Here is a 17534-nt window from a genome sequence, read left to right on the forward strand (position 1 = left end):
AGAAGTTGATGAAGTGTTTTGACCAAGTTAGTAACCTGAAGCAGTTTGTGGAAAATTACAAGTGATGAAGAATTTAGTAATCTGCCAACACATAAAAAGTGGACCAGATACTTTGAAAAATCAAAGAACATTGAATGCCACTCAGAATTGCTAAGAATTGCACAATTCTTCTTTGCTATATCATGTCACAATGCAAATGTAGAAAGAGTTTATTCACTGATGCAAAGTCAATGGACAAAGGAAAGGAACAAATTGAGTGTTGAAACAATGAAAGGCATTCTGACTGTACAGTACAACTTCCGAGAAACACCTTGCAGTGACTTCTATACATTTCTAAAGAGCAATCAGCCAATACTGAAAAAGATCCGATCTACAGAAAAGTATGCATGGGCACATCAAGTCACACACACAGTGAGGGAAGAAGACTGCAGCTAAGGGAATGAAGATGTTCAGCCTTAAGCAAAGGTAATTTTTTTTAAGATTTCTATACCATGTATGTTGTATATTAGCCTGTGTGTGCCGGGCGGGGGGGGGAGGATGTCTTCGGGAGCGTCCTCTTTTTTGAATGTTCAGATATGGCAACCCTAACAGAGACACTATCAACGTCTGCTGTACATTCGAAAACTATATCTTGCGCTAGTGAGACCTTACTTAGATTTTGGCGGTTCAGTTTTGGTCACCGTACTACAGAATGGATATGGATTCCCAAGAAAGTATTCAGAGAAGGGTGACAAGACTAATCCCGGGCATTAGGAACCTCGAGTACAGAGACAGGTTAAAGCATCTTAATTTGCACTCCCTCGAGAGACGTACTGTAGAGTGGGGGGCGATATGATCACGGTGTATAAATGGAAGTCAGGGTTAAACAAATGTGATATAACAAAGGTACTCAAACTATCCAACCAGGAGCGAATTCGGGGTCACTGGTTTTGAAGTAGACAAATTTAGATTTAGGAGCAATGTAGATAAATAATGCTTTGGAAATAGAATAGTGAATGAGTGGAACATGTTACCAAACATCATCGTTATCTCTAACACGCTGGGAACTTTAAATATACTGTAGGTTGGATGGATATATGAGCTGTAGTTTCCCCCATTCTTATGTACACACACATATAGACACCCTATTAACATATAGATTTATCCCCTATGATTCTCTATATCATCCCAGATTGGTAGTCAAAGGCAGACCCGTCCTTTAGGGGGGGCGAACAGGGGCGACCGCCCGGGGCCCCGCGGGGCCCAGCATTAGACCCAGTGACCTCGGACACATTACCTGTTGACTGGTTAATCTGACCTGACGGCTTACGCCACCATCGCAACCGTGACCTTACCATCCACAGCGACAGTCCCATGGGGGTTGGTGGGGCCCCGCAGTGGCTGAGTTGCCCCGGGCCCCGCACCCCCCTAGGGACGGCCCTGGTTAAAGGTTACAAATAAGATACTTCAAGTCATCGATTAGATCTAGCCTAATCTTTCTCATATATCAGGTGATGATACAACGAGTTTATCTGCGGTAGGTGTGTGGTCGGGCTATCTTCCAGGGTAGTAATCATATCAGGTTCCATATGTGACCTCAACATAATGGTCCAGATACTCCTATAGTTCAGAGCTCACCTTGGTCTACCTCCTGCCCGATCACCTGCTCCCGGGAAAATTGGCTGTCTCTAGTCAGCTGTTTGGAGGATCAGTTCTGTGTCTCTAGTCAGCTGTTTGGAGGATCAGTTCTGTGTCCAGTCATCTGTTTGGAGGATCAGTTCTGTGTCGAGTCATCTGTTTGGAGGATCAGTTCTGTGTCGAGTCATCTGTTTGGAGGATCAGTTCTGTGTCCAGTCATCTGTTTGGAGGATCAGTTCTGTGTCCAGTCAGCTGTTTGGAGGATCAGTTCTGTGTCTCTAGTCAGCTGTTTGGAGGATCAGTTCTGTGTCCAGTCAGCTGTTTGGAGGATCAGTTCTGTGTCCAGTCATCTGTTTGGAGGATCATTTTGCGTCAGTTCAACTGTTCAGAGTGCCAGCTGTGTTCAAGTTAACTGTAGGCGGGATCAACTACGTCAAGGATCGAAGCTTCAAATGTCAGTTGTTGTGGTGGATCAGCTGTTTAGAAGTCAATCAGCTGTTTGAATGCAATTTATTTTTCGAGAGTCCAAGTGTTCGGTTAGTTAAATGTAAGAAAGATTATCTAATTGAGAAATCAACTTTACCGGAGGTGGGGTGTTCGGAAAAATAAACTATTTGAAAGATTGGCTGTTCGGATATGATCGTTTCGTGTTGTAAGAATGTAAGGTGTGAGGGTCGTCTTGTTTTTCTGAAGGTTCAGTGTTCGGTCATGTCATGTATAGAGGAGCCAAGTCAATGAGAACGAAACGACTGGCTACACAATTTATTAACGAGTCTCCCATCTCTCTGACGACAACATGAGACAGCAACAAAATGCCAAAATATAGCGAGACACAATTAACACACAACATCCACCAAAACACAAAGATATAGTATATTAAAGTATTCATTACTGTATTGAAGAAAAAAAATCCCCTGTTACCGTGACTGTCTGGAGATTGAGGAGATTTGGTCTGGGGAGCTGCCGATGTTTACTTGAGAACGAAGGAAATACTGCCGGAGTTCGTCTCAGATTTGTGCATCTTCTTGTTAGCTTGTGACCCGACCATGAAGCCACCTACCCTTAAGGAACAGGGTGAGTGAAATAAGTTTGTGTCTTCATATCCCCGTGACAGTGAATGAACCTCTCATGCATTATATGCCCCTCTCCTTTAACTGTATAACTTTACATAATAGCAAGACTGGCTCCTCTGTGTACGATGTCCAGCTGCACAGTATAACACTATTAATTCCTATCACGGTCGTCCTCAGGATATCTGCCGTCCAGGTACCTGGTGGCGTTGATGGCGTTCCTGGGGATGGTGTTCAATTACATGCTGCGGGTGAACATCAACCTGACCATCGTGGCCATGGTGACCAACGACAACTCCACCAGCCCGGTCCAAGACGTCTGCCACTTCAAGGACGACAACGACCAAACAGAGGACTATGTAAGTGTAGGCAGAAACACCTGTATCTTGTGACTCACTTTTACATGACGTCATACCAGCTGTGCACGTAGCATATTTTAGTAAGTAAGTATTAGTGCCCAGGGCACCCCTAGTCGACCTGGATGTTAATGAGAAAGTGAAGGCGGTCGAGAAAAATTTATAACATGTGTAGTAATTACGATTATATGAGTTTCAGGTATGAGTGTAATGCAGGGTGTGTTTACACTGGGGTCCGATAGACAGGATCTCCTGCACAGTGTTGACATGGTTCAGTGTGTGATCAAAATATTGTTGTTCCACCAGGAAGTCTAATTTAACCAGAGAGTCACAGCCGTCGCGTCGTTTCCAAGTACAGTACAACTGTATACAGGGTGGTGAAGTAAACAGTCACCAGTCTAGTGTATATTATTGCTTCACTAAAACTTATATGATGACATTATTTAAACCAGACAGATAAAAACAACTATTGAGATGCGTTATTGCCCCCTTATAAAAAGCATCAAACGCCACATTTCATGCAACATACTCGTATACATCTTGTTAATAACATATTTAAAAAGCCTAAAATATATTGGTGAGTAAAATATGCTTACTGTACTATGGTGATGTGGGGAGGTAAACGCAATAATAACACTGCAGAAATTGTTGAAACCGGAGAAAATATCGCAAGGCATTCTATCTGACCTTCAGGTAGAACGAGTCTTTGTCCTGCACTGATAATAATATGCAAACCCAGATTTTGACGTCATTGATTAGTAAACACGATTAGAAATGAAGATGTCTGAAAGTGCGTGTTTATAATCAGAACAATGAAGATTAAAGGCGAGTGTAAACATGAGTGAAAGGAAACTTAACAATACGAAGAAAAAAACACCGCCTTATTTAAATTTTCTTTGTAATAAGGAGAGTGATTGATGGTGGTTAGTGCCTACAGTGTTAGTATAATTAGGCGTTGTGAGTTACTTTTGTTAGTGTGACTGAATGAGATTTATTTTTATTAAAGAGATTAAATACCTGAGCTGTTGACTTGCAATCTAGACTGTCACTATTCACACACCCTACAGTCACACCCTTTTACACACTGTCACACCCTTTCTCACACTCAGTCACACCTTTCACATACTCAGTCACACCTTTTTACTCTCTATCGCACCCTTCACACACTCAGTCACACCCCTTTTATACGCCCAGTCACACCCTTTTACACAAGCTGTCACACTCTTTCACACACCCGCTGTTACACCCTTTTACACACTGCCACACTTTCGCACGCTCAGTCACACCCTTTCACAGACTGCCACACATTGTCATAAAACTAATGCTCTTAACGTCAATCGCCTCACTTTCACACCTCTTGCATTTCTTTATTATCAGTGAAATTCCTGTCGCACATTCCCACTACCACTCACACACATTTCCTTCCCCTTTCTCACATTTCCTCCATCACTCTCTCATTTTTCACCACCACTTTCATACATTTCCACCACCATTCTCACGCCATCCCACCACCACTGTCACACCTTTCCACCACCACTTTCACACATTTCTAACATCACTCTCACACCTTGCTGCACCACAGGATGGGGAGTTCGACTGGGACGAGTGGACACAAGGTCTTATTACTGGATCCTTCTTCTGGGGTTACATATGGACGCAGATACCCGGTGAGCTGAGTGTGTGTCTGTTTGTCTCTGTATGTCTGTGTGTCTATATGTCTATCTCTGTCTCCATGTTTTTTGTCTCTCTCTGTATGTCTGTGCCTGTATGTTTGTCTCTTTGTATGTCTGTATGTCTGTATGCGTGTGTATCTGTATGGTGTGTTTGTGTGTGTGTACACAGGATGATATAATGCGTCTAGCGTGGCATTATTATGTTAGTGTTAAGGTACAAGCATTGCATGCTCCCTCTCGGCTAGCCCTCGTGGTGAACAGGGAAGCAACATGCACAAGTCTTCACCTGGCAGTACACAGCTTCTTCACAAATCAAGACTCCTGCTGTGCCTCCTCGTGGCAATACACGGTAACTGGATTCCTCATGGGCCCAGACTAGACCAGCAGGGGATCTCGGAGCAGCAGTGGGCACAAAAGGGACGGCGCATATGCCCACTGGCATGTGGACACGTCCCTGTCTCCGTTTGTCTGTCTTACTGTTAGTTAATTTCCATGTCTACCTGCACCTGTCCATCTGTCTGTTTCTCTGTGAGTTAGACACAAGTTAGAAACATTTATGGATATCTTTTTTCAAAGAATTTTTCGAGAAACTGTTTGAACCGCATCGACCCTTTTCAGTATGTAAAGAATCTGATGGTTACTTTTTTATTTTAGTTTTGGAGACAACTGTTTTATCTCTGTAACTCCCTGGCATTGGTTTACCCCGGCAGGAGGACGGCTAGCGGAGGTGTTGGGTGCTCGCCGAGTATTTGGTGGGGCCATTTTATCTGCTTCCATCGTCACCATGTTCGTACCTCTCGCTGCTAAGTCCAGTGCCTCTACCCTCATCGCTGTCAGGATTTTACTGGGGCTATCTGAGGTGATTCAAGTTGTTCTGAAGGGAGGTTAAGCCTTTTTAGTCTGATTTACATGATTCAGCATCTCTAGAGACTTTTGGAGTAGTCAATGGTTATAGAATGTTGAATGAGTGTTGGTTAAATGGTTGATTTTGTCTCCACCAGGGTGCTACCTTCCCGTCCACCCACGCCCTCTTGGCCACCTGGGCGCCACCATACGAACGCTCCACTCTCTCCACCATCATCTACGCTGGTGAGACTGACACTCGTACACGTCTCACTAATTCTGTCATAACTGGACAATCTTACAGTATGGTGGATAGGAATTTTACATAGACTGAGTAGGTATATAATGGACGGTCACTAACAAAATTCCTGTGGCCCCTCTTCCTAAACCACGAACCCCGAGATTCAAACGCATGAATACGAAGCATTTATTGATATTAAAACAGTTTTTTTAGCCAAAAAAAAACACATATACGGAGTTGATAATAATAACAATATTAACACAGCTGAGCCAGTTGAGAGCCTGAGCTCTCTTGAAGGCAACTGGTATATACTGGACATTTATCTCAAGGAAGTATTATGTAACATGGTGGTAGTAAGGACAATATCAGAATGTTATCACGCCTATCACATACATATGATAAGAGAGGGAAGTAGTACGACATGGGTTGTATTAAGGTGGAGCAAGACAGAGCTGTTAGCCTCATGTCTAGTCGGCAACTATAATTATTGCAATGGTAGTTCCCATCTATCTTCATGACAATCATTTATATAATGGTTTTGGCGGTACAACATAAGCAGGAACACAAATTAGGTATTACAAGAATATTAATACCTAGACAATAAATACTTTTTAAGAGATGATTTAAAGAAAGGCAGCATAGTCTTTGTATAATGCACTGGTGTCTATTTTTATGGGGATTAGCCTACCTGGGCACAGGTCATCGACCCACAACGGGGCCTGGGGGGCGAAAAAGTATGAGTACAAAAATAAAAAAAATAGAAGAGAAAAAGAGTATGTTAATCTACACCAGGAAGATGCCGGGAAACAGCTTTTTGAAGTGAGACAGATTGTAAGAAGATGGAAAATGAAGAAGGCAAAGCTTTCTACTACTTCGGGTTCACGAATCTGAATCTCGGGGTTTGTGGAACAGCAGGAGAGGCAACAGGAGTTTTTGTCGGTGTTTGTACATAGTGTACACCTGTGGTGTACGTAGATGATGCATGGCGTATTGTACACAAACAGTGGTATACAGCAACGCCATCCTATACTGTACTTACTTCAAACCATCTTGGTAACTTGTCCTTCACTCCTATTATCTCCGCCCTTGTTCTCTAAAACGGCCCTCCTCCTCTTTCTCCTCCTTCAGGGTCACAGGCTGGTACCATCATCGGCTTCCCTCTGGCCGCCACCATCATAGACTCACTGGGGTGGGAGGCTGTTTTCTATATCCAGGCAAGTCTCACGCTGGTCTGGTGTGCCGGCTGGTTCCTCCTAGTAGCTGACACTCCTGATTCTGACTCCCGCATCTCCAAGGTTGAGAGAGACTACATCTATAACTCACTAGGAGGCAGCAAGGAGAAGAAGGTGAGTTGGAGAATCTCATCTCATAGAACACATTAGAGACATCGTTTACGACTCTACGTGTTCTCGATAAACAAACAGACGCCACAATCTGTGGGCACCCCGGGATCTCACCTTGACTTTTCGACATAAATAACCTTAACCAGTGGTGCCTGTCTGTATAGTCCCTAACATGATAAAACTTCTACTTAACGGACATCAGTTCAACATGTTTAGTCCATTATATGGAGGTTTCGCATTTAACGAACTGCGGTATAACGGACAGCACTCTCCAGTATAGACTGTTAAATAGGTCTCATTGCACTCGCTCAAATATACACTAACAGTACGAATTAGAACCTTTAAATACGGTTATAATAAAAGCGTCTAATATCCGGAAAAGTTTATAAAATTGTCTTTAAACATTAATCATTTCTTATCATGCTCATTCAACATTAGTTACTCCTCTATCATGCTCATGCACCATTTGTTATTACTCTATCATGCTCATTCAACATTAACCATCGTTCTATCATATTCATTCAACATTATTATCACCCTCTAGGCTCCCCCAGTACCCTGGAGGTCGGCCCTGACGTCACTACCGTTCTGGGCTATCCTGGTGGCCGGGGTGGGAAACAACTGGGGCTTCTACACCCTGCTGACTGACCTCCCGCTCTACATGAAGCAGATGCTACAAAAAGACATTAAGTCGGTAGGTGTATCTTTGTTGCCATAGTTACAACGATAAATAGTGTGCTTGTTGGAAAATGATGATGATAATAATAATAATAATAATAATAATAATAATAATAATAATAATAACAATGATAATAATAATGATAATAATCAGGCCCGTCCTTTAGGGGGGGCGAACAGGGGCGACCGCCCGGGGCCCCGCGGGGGCCAGCACTAGACCCAGTGACCTTGGACACATTACCTGTTGACTGGTTAATCTGACCTGACGGCTTATGCCACCATCGCAACCGTGACCTTACCATCCATAGCGACAGTCCCATGGGGGTTGGTGGGGGTGGGTTCCTCTGACCGCATAACCTGACACTAGTGTGGGGCCCCGCAGTGGCTGAGTTGCCCCGGGCCCCGCACCCTCCTAGGGACGACCCTGATAATAATAATAATAATGATAATAAAAGTGTTGAGTGATACAGTGTCTTACAGAACGCGGTGTTGAGTGATACAGTGTCTTACAGAACGCGGTGTTGAGTGATACAGTGTCTTACAGAACGCGGTGTTGAGTGGTCTGCCTTATCTGGGAATGTGGATCTTCAGTCTGGTGGTGAGCTCCGTGGGCGATAGACTGAGGCAGAATGACACCCTCTCCACCCAGACTGTCAGGAAGACTGCCAACACCATCGGTAAGCTTATACAAACCTAACCTAACCTAACCTTACTACTGCCCCGTCTTCATGAGGAACCAAAAGAACAGTATCATCCCTTGTCCATCTATCATTATTATATAGCTCAAAGGAAGTTATAAACGGGGGAAGTTGACTTATTCCTGGTCTCTGTGTCTTCTAATGAGAACCTACAGTATGTGGGTGGTCATGCGTGTGTGGGTTAGTCAGACTGGCCGACCAACAGCAGTGGCTGAGAACTCTGCTTATTTTGAATGATTTTTTTTACGTATGTTTCAGATTATTTTTTTCTTTAGGATTTGTCAAACTGTCTGTCTATCTATCTATCTAAACTGGCTTATGTTTACGATAGCTCACGTTGGCCCGGCTATCTGTCTGCTGTGCCTTTCCTTAGTCGAGTGTAACAGAGGGGCGACTATTGCGTTGCTCTTCACAGCAGTCACTCTACAGGGTGGCATCTACACGGGGTTTATGGTCAACCACGTCGACATCGCCCCGAATTTTGCTGGCACGCTCTTCGGTATCACCAACGCTGCTGCCACTATCCCAGGCTGGGTGGCTCCTATGACTGTTGGTGCTCTTACTAATAACCAGGTAGGAGGTGACAGAGGAAGTGAAAGTTCTAAAATTATAATTGTCTTTATATCAACAAGGAGTGATGTTCTAAAATCATTTAAAAAGAGAATATTTTTCCCCTTGGCAAAAAAGAAAACGTGATGTTCCACTCCTGATCAAAATATTCAGATCATCTCTTCCTCTTAAAAACGTCCTCACACGAACGTTTTATTTATTTTTTCCTTTTGCAGCAAACGTTTGGTCAGTGGCGTAAGGTATTTTTCATCTCCGCGGGTATATTCGTGGTAGATGCTCTGTTCTTCCTGTTGTATGCCTCGGGGAAGGAACAGGAGTGGAACAAAGTGCCAGAGAAGTCGGTGAAGAAGGACCTAAAGGATGCTGTTGTTACTGGACAAAAAAGTCCTCCGGGGGTTAATATGCTGCAGGAGGGTACCACAGACATGCTGGACTCGGAGGCTTATTCCAAATACATCTTAAACAGTAACTTCCGAAACTCTTACCAAAATAAGGCCTTCCAGTCAGAGTAATGGAGGGCACCTCGCGACACACACCAGACATTACTATCAACACAAGGATATATAATTGAATTCTAATATGCCACAGTCTGCTCACACCTCAGTATAGAAGTAATTTAATTGAAGCCAAAGTTCCATATCTTTACCTGACCATAAATTAGTGGAGGGATAAAGGGGTCGTGTTCAAAATACCTCCTTTGTATTTTCTTGACTTGTGATTGGCTTATTCAGTTCCTCTTTATCTTTTCTTGTTTTGTGATTGGCTTATGCAGTTTCCACTTTAAGTTATTCTTATAATTTATAAATTATCAACTCAACCCCTACAAGTGGTCTCAAAACTCATCATCAAAACGTATATATATATAATGTCTTACAAAATGAACGTAAACATGATTTGTAAGTTCTCGTTGTAATGTCATAAAGATACAGTTGATTAGAATAAAATCTCTAGAATTTTTAAGAATTATGTTGTGACAATAAAGCGATGTACGTTTGTTTTAAACTAGTTATAATTTATTGCCTCAGTTTGGTACAGCTGTTGTTTTCTGGTAACGTAACTTGTTGGCATTGGACGGCCAATATGTAAATTAAGTACAGTCACACCAAAAGGTATCTTTACGATTTTGCGTGAGACAACATGACACAACCGACGAAGGATGTTAACAATCCTACTGAGACAACAGGAGCCACAGTGTTCATTTTCAAATTCATCGGACCCCTCCGTAAAGATGCCTTTTGGAGTGACTACAGTTACCCACAAAAGTCCAGCCGCCTCTTCTCCTAAACCACGAACCCTGAGATTCAGACTCGTGAATCAGAAGCATTTACGGATAGAATAACGCATTAATGTCTACTGTTCACGAGTCTGAAGTAAGGTAAGATCTTACCTAGATCTAAGATATCGTTTCAGTCAGCCAAGCCCGGACGTGTTGGCTCGATAATGTCATCACTTTATGTTTCATGAGTTAGTTTGTCATGTAATTTAGTATCGTGACCAATACACAAATTTATATCCTGAAGTAGCCTGGAGGTGTAGTTACTTCAAGAGTTAATGATGGCAATACAATCTAATACACCAGATGGTTCAGGGCGGTGAACAGGGCTTTGACAGGTGAAGGTTGATCAAGATGGTGGCTTGGTGTTACAGTCAGTCCAGTCGATTTAGATCACCTGATGGTTGGTGGGAATACAGTCAACACAAGATGGTGTACAGTAGAGGTACAGTTATCCCAGTCCAGTTTGTTCACAGAGGTTGGAGAAAATAACAGTCACGTCAAGGTAACGTACAGTTGACCTTCTGAGGGTAGCCGCAATATTTATACATGGCGCTGAAATGTAGGCCAGCTGGGCAGTTCATCGTGTACCGTTTGCTGTTGGAGCAGATGTAGAACTTGGTACAGTCTCCGGGGTAGTGGAACATGAGGTTGTCTGTAACACACCAGCTGTTATAGTCACAATTAGTTACATTACAATAAACCTACTTGGTTAATGTGTCGCCCATAACCGTTCCCTGACGTTAATAAACTTTCATAAATTCTTAAATTGGTTCAGTTTTTAGTAGTTGAGGTGTTTCAACGTTGAAGGAAAGAAACATATACAAATACTCATATTAATTTAAGTACTATGGAATAAAATATAGCTACGGTAGGATACAGTATTAATTTATAAATGGACACATTGTTTGTTGTTGATTGGGATGAGTTTGCTTAGAAAAAAACACAGTTGATAATAATAATTTAATATGTGTATAAAGTAAGTTATCGAGATATAGAGGAAGAATCTAATTCCTTATGTTATTGTGATTGTAAACGAGGAAGTGTAACCACGTCTCATTTGTGTTGGTTATGGGGCGGTACATTGGTGCTTCAGGTTGTCAAGGTTTTCCCCAAGAAGTAGATTATTGCTTCATTTCGCCAACGTTTTCCCCAAGAACTAGAATAGTGTTTTGGTTAGCCAGAGTTTTCTTGTAGTAGTGTTCCAATTAATAAAATTTAAGACTACAGTAGTGTCCCAATTATCCAAGGGTGAAGGCAGCAATAACTGGACTCGATTACATTGATATCTGTTCTGTCAGTTTATGTCAGTGTGTCTCAACTCAGGTGACTATCTGAGGCGAGTCGCCAGGAGCACAATGAGCATCTGGCATTTTGAGGCAGTGTGGAGGCTACGTGATGGCGGAACAGTCTATCAAAAGCAGTTAGTTTAGGGTGGTAGACGAGGGAGTATTTATTGATGTGATGGTGAAGTTTATTAAGACCAATTTTCTTGAGATGACGGTGAAGGACATTACAGTGAATCCTGTCCAGTTAGTTCACTGGAAAAGTCAACTCCGAGTGGTCCTGTTAATCCTTTCCAGTGTGATCATGTGAACCGACGGAGATGCAGTCAACTTAGAGTGACATAGAGGTACAGTTGGCCAGCGGAGGATAGTCACAGTAATTATGGTTGGTGCTGAAGTGTAACCCGGCTGGACAACTCATGACGTAAGGGATGGTGTTGGAGCACTTGTAGAACTTGGTACAGTCCCCGGGGTAGCGGAACATGAGGTTGTCTGTAACACACCAGCTGCTGTAGTCATTATTAATAGTAATCATTATTAATCTACTGCTGCTGGGTCATGTCTCTTCGGCCATGACTGTTATTATACCTGTAAACGTGGATAAATAATTGATGTGGGTTTTTTATACACCTGCCAGTGCTTTCCTTTATTAATAGAAAATACACACGCACGCACGCATGCACGCACGCACGCAGTCTTTGAGAGTTGAAGATGATAAATGGAAAATCATAATACTCTTCCCTGACTGTACAATATACAGGTATATCACCTCCTACCACCCTCCGACCACCCTCCTACCACCCTCCTACCACCCTCCGACCACCCTCCTACCACCCTCCGACCACCCTCCTACCACCCTCCGACCACCCTCCTACCACACTTCATGCAGCTTAAGTTCACATCTTGGTTAAAGAACAAAAACAACTTTAGAATATCCACGAACACTACACAGAGTCCAATGGAGGAAAATATTGTTTATTGAGAGAGAGAACTTTTACGTGTAGCAGTGCTCGTCTCCCTGCCAACAAGAGCCACTTATGTATCCACAAAAAACATTAAAGATAACAACACTAGGTTACGTTAACATGACGTCCCCACCGCATCTAACTCCCCCCTCCTACCCTATCCCCCCTCCTTCCCTATCCCCCTTCTGCGTCCTCCTTCCCCCCTCCCCTCTACCCTCCCACACCACCAACAACATCCGGGGGAGGGCGATTCACGAACACATTCTTTAGATCATCATTTTATATCTTCACGAGCAAACTATTCTGAACTTATCACGACTTAAAATAATTTGTTTTAATATGTCGTGCACTGAACATTACATGGACACTCCAGCAATGAAAATTATACCAGCTGAATAATGCTAATGCCTATCCTTACACATCAAGATTCTCCACCTAAGCTTATTGTACCTAAAGATTAACCACCCTAACCTAATCTAACGCAATCAAACCTAACCTAACCTAAATATTAACCACCCTAATACTAACCTAACTTAACCTAACCACCTTAACACTAATCTAGCCTAACCTAACTTAACTTTGTTATGGGGAATAGCCCACCGGGCACAGTGTGGTTAATCTTTAGGTGAAATAAGCTGGGGTGGAGATTGATCAAGTGATTCAAAGTTATGGAGCCACGTAGGATGTTGTATACGGAGCCACGTAGGATGTTGTATACGGAGACACGTAGGATGTTGTATACGGAGCCACGTAGGATGTTGTATACGGAGCCACGTAGGATGTTGTATACGGAGCCACGTAGGATGTTGTATACGGAGCCACGTAGGATGTATACGGAGCCACGTAGGATGTTGTATACGGAGCCACGTAGGATGTTGTATACGGAGCCACGTAGGATGGAGGATATGGAGACATGATGTTGTATATTTTGACATGTAGGATATAGGATATGGAGACAGGATGTTGTATATGGAGACACGAAGGTTGTAGAATATGTGTGGGAATATAAGTATTAGCTCTCGTCTCTAAAAAAAAATGATTCTATAAGGTTCGATAATAGTGAAACAAACTGAATCCATTGAACCAATTACGACAGAGGTGGCGATACTTCTGTATATATGTGTACAGTATATTTTGGTTTTGGTACTGTAACTAACTAAGACTTACTTAGTTTAGTATTATTTCTCTACTACCGTACTAATCATAAGAACATGACGTGTTGTGTATTCCTTCGCGTACTTCACACCAACACCGAACGGTACCCGAGGTGCTGGCTGCTGAAGGCTGAAGCTGAGAATGGGAGTGTGAACGTATAAGCCGTGGAGTGTAGTCACAAACCGCCGTGAGACATAGACCCTCCAGTGTACATGACCAGCGCGGAGTGATTATTTAGAAACTTAACATTATAAACTTTGTACGAAATATTTACAACGCACACCGAGACCTGGATCCACTTTATGGACGTTACTCGAGGCCCAGTAAACAGGACGAGAAGCACACTATCCACCAAGGACGAGAGGCTCACTATCCACCAAGGACGAGAGGCTCACTATCCACCAAGGACAAGAGGCTCACTATCCACCAAGGACAAGAGGCTCACTATCCACCAAGGACAAGGGGCTCACTATCCACCAAGGACAAGTACCCTATATTATAACTTCTGGTCAGTAGTATATGTTATATGGGGAAATTATATGATAGCGTTACGCCGTATGATAATCACAAAACATCCAATAAGTTGTCATTTTAATTCGGTCATTATGCCATGAAAACACACGGGGAAGAATTGTCAGTTTAATGGTAACCAGGCAGTCCATAATTCTCTACAGTTCAATATTTTCCTTCTTTCAGTGGATGATAAACGTCATTATGAGAGAGTACTTGTAATTAATTTTCCATTAGTTAAGTTATCATTAATTATACTTGGTACTCTGGCCCATCTCGTTATCCAACCTGGATAACACGCCAGCAACCCTATGAGTGGAGATTACAGGAAAGTGCATAGATTCAGTAGGAGTAGGAGGGATAGAGTGGGAATCGTCTAAGGTGGAGTTGGAGGAGAATAAGGTGCCAAAGAGATTGGCTTGGCTTTATCAGGGGGAGAGTTGGCTATAGAGTTATCGGGTCGGAAGAGAGGAGGAAAAGAAGGAGTGCAGAGGTTATTACACATGTTTTTGGCTAAGGACCAGAAGGATTTACTGGAGGAAGAGTTAGTCAGGTCATTAGTCTTTGTTTTTATAAAATTCCGCTTGGCCCTACGAAGAATAGCCTCACAATGATTCCTAGAAGTAATGAAAGAGGAATGGGTAATAGGAGGAGATAGTTTCATAGCTCGATATGCCCTATCTCTCACCCTACAAGCAAGAGAGCAGGGGCGATCAAACCATGATTGTAAAGTGAAAGTTTTGGTAGAAGATTTATAAATACACTCATACCGCCCTGTATAACCCCAGCAATGCTGTCAGCACATACCGAGGCATCCCGAGTGGAAAAAGCAACATTCATCCAAAAGAAAGTCCAAGAAGAATTCTCGCAATGATTGCCAGTTTGCCCTCCGATAGTGCCATAGTTGGTGTTTAGTAGGAGGTGGTGAGGTGGTCGTGCCCAGTTTCATTTAATAGAAATAAGATTAAGTATGAATAGTGTGAGGGGTTAGAGGTAAAACAAAGATCAAGAATGTTAGCAAGTTGATCGTGTCGATCAGGAATGCGTGTAGGGTCTTTAATTATTTGTTCCAGATCATTAAGTAAGGAAAAATAGAGCCTCAGCTCCACCTGGGTCATCCCTTGCAGAGCCAAGCCACTCTCTGTGATGTACATTGAAATCCCCAGGTAGAGGATCTCGGTGTTGGGGTGTGTGGATAGCAACGACTCATAGCAAGAAGTGAGATAGTTCAAGTTCCAAATAGTTGGTAGAGTTGGGAGAACAGTATAGGAAACAAAGAAAAATAGTCAGAGTTGGTAAGAGATATTTAGAGCCAGATGACATCATAAAGAGAAGATTCAAGATCCATGAGTCGAGCTATCGGTGTACGTGTGTTGCAGGAGGCGCATACACCTCCCTTAGAATGGAAGGAGGTATAAAGGTTGTAGTTGGAGACTTGAAAAGGTTTGGGTGAAGCTGTTTTGATCAGTTGAAGTTCAGATAATAGTAAGACGTTGGGGGAAGAGGTTACTAAATGGTGCTCCACAGAAGAAAAATTGGATCTCAGGCCGCGAATATTGGAAAAAAGCCAATCCTCCAGTAATCTCGGTGGCGTCAGTTGAGGTCCCAGTAACTTGATGATGATCAGGTCGGCCCTGGGGTCCACAACCTTCCCGACCAGTGGGACCCATCCGAGAAGGCCCCGATTTAATATTATTGTCAACTGATTTCATAGGAGAATAAAAGAATAGAAAGAATAAAATAAATCAGGAGTGAGAAAAGTTATATATGTTGTGTTGTCAATAGTAGGAGAGACTATTGAGACCCTGCAGTCAGATCAGCAACCTGGGACTTGGTCACAATGTTTGTGAAGCCAGATGGCAGCTGGGTCAACCTTTAGACAATACATTATGCTTTCAATATCTTCCCAGTACCTCCCTGTTTGATAGCTGCCTTTTAACTACTACCTTCCATTTATACACCTCGATCATATCGCTCTTCACTCTACGTCTCTTGAGGGAATGCAAATTAAGATGCTTCAACCTGTCTCTGTACTCAAGGTTCCTAATGGCCGGGAATAGTCTTGTCATTCACTGAATTCTTTCAAGGGATTCTATATCCATTCTTTAGTGCGGTGACCAGAACTGAACTGTGTAATCTAGGTGAGGTCTCACAGGCATAAGCTATAGTTTTTAGGATGACCTCGCTAGTCTTGTAACTAACACTCCTTTGCATGAATCCAAGTATTTTGTTAGCCTAGACACGTAGGATGGAGGATTCTAACATCTTATATCACGAGAATAAATAACTAATACAAAACACATAAAAAAGAAAGTAAGGGTTCACATGAAGATTAGCCTAAGGTTAAAGGTAGGTTAGGTTGGGTTACGTTAAGTTAAGCTAGGTTAAGTTAAAGTTAATTATATTGAAACGCGTTAGCTTTAATTAAATTAGGTAAATTTAGGTTAGGTTACTTTACGCTACGTTAAGTTAGGTTCGATAAGATTAGGTAAATGTAGGTTAGGTACGGTGAGATAAGCTTAATGTTAGGATATTTAATCATCAGATAAAATAAGCTTGGGGAGCAAATCTTCAAGTGATGCTGTAAAAGCCTAAATTAAAATAAGAAGGTCGGATCACCCAGGTTGACCCACCATGCTCAGAGGAGTCGCAGATGTGGCAGCTGTAGGTCACGGCAAGTCGCTTCTTGTCCAGTTCCGTCAATTTAAACCTCTGTCCCAACTCTGTAAGGAGACACACCACATCTGTTACCTGTTATTACCATACCTGTTACCTGTTAGCACAATATCTGTTACCTATTATGACCATACCTGTTTATGACCACACCTGTTAATGACCACACCTGTTTATGACCACACCTGTTTATGACCACACCTGTTTATGACCACACCTGTTTTATGACCACGTCTGTTTATGACCACACCTGTTTATGACCACACCTGTTTATGACCACACTTGTTTATGACCACACTTGTTTATGACCACACTTGTTTATGACCACACCTGTTTATGACCACACCTGTTTATGACCACACCTGTTTATGACCACACCTGTTTATGACCACACCTGTTTATGACCACACTTGTTTATGACCACACATGTTTGTGCATTACCTTCGATAAGGATAAATCTATTGCATAATTAGGTTAGTTAATATAATGGGATTAGTCAAGATCACCTGAAGATTAGCCTGTACCTTATTTTACCGAATGGTTAAACACAGTAACGCTACCTGGCGGGTGTTAAGTTAGGATG

At 42.5% G+C, this 17534-nt stretch overlaps 2 protein-coding genes across 3 annotated transcripts in view; one reads left to right on the forward strand and one right to left on the reverse strand.

Moving 5' to 3' along the window:
* The first annotated feature begins 1360 nt into the window (after window positions 1-1360).
* Window positions 1361-10091, forward strand: LOC121863062 (putative inorganic phosphate cotransporter). Of its 2 annotated transcripts, XM_042361547.1 has the most exons (10): window positions 1362-2691; window positions 2868-3046; window positions 4626-4710; window positions 5427-5575; window positions 5718-5805; window positions 6929-7146; window positions 7688-7837; window positions 8366-8498; window positions 8851-9092; window positions 9305-10091. In XM_042361547.1, exons 1-10 carry the CDS (start codon window positions 2664-2666, stop codon window positions 9599-9601), a joined length of 1569 nt encoding a protein of 522 aa, XP_042217481.1. In that variant the 5' UTR covers window positions 1362-2663; the 3' UTR covers window positions 9602-10091. The 2 variants fall into 2 exon arrangements, with proteins under 2 accessions (XP_042217482.1, XP_042217481.1); XM_042361548.1 differs by lacking the exons at window positions 5427-5575; window positions 5718-5805 and having other exon boundaries at window positions 1361-2691.
* A 1220-nt stretch (window positions 10092-11311) lies between these two features.
* Window positions 11312-17534, reverse strand: part of LOC121863063 (zinc metalloproteinase nas-14-like) — a gene marked incomplete in the record, with an annotated part of 12952 nt that continues 6729 nt past the window's right edge. Inside the window, 2 exon segments of the mRNA XM_042361549.1 lie at window positions 11312-12140; window positions 16912-17001. Coding sequence (XP_042217483.1) covers window positions 11980-12140; window positions 16912-17001 — 251 coding nt within the window.

The sequence above is a fragment of the Homarus americanus genome, unplaced genomic scaffold, assembly GCF_018991925.1.
Source record: "Homarus americanus isolate GMGI-L3 unplaced genomic scaffold, GMGI_Hamer_2.0 scaffold54679, whole genome shotgun sequence".
NCBI classification, from domain to species: domain Eukaryota; kingdom Metazoa; phylum Arthropoda; class Malacostraca; order Decapoda; family Nephropidae; genus Homarus; species Homarus americanus.

Excerpts from the sequence above, each read along its gene's own strand:
- LOC121863062 (XM_042361547.1), top strand. The coding sequence starts at position 2,664 with ATGAAGCCACCTACCCTTAAGGAACAGG. Across the intron at positions 7,838-8,365 it reads TACAAAAAGACATTAAGTCG|AACGCGGTGTTGAGTGGTCT; the intron begins GTAGGTGTATCT and ends AGTGTCTTACAG. Across the intron at positions 8,499-8,850 it reads GAAGACTGCCAACACCATCG|CTCACGTTGGCCCGGCTATC; the intron begins GTAAGCTTATAC and ends TGTTTACGATAG.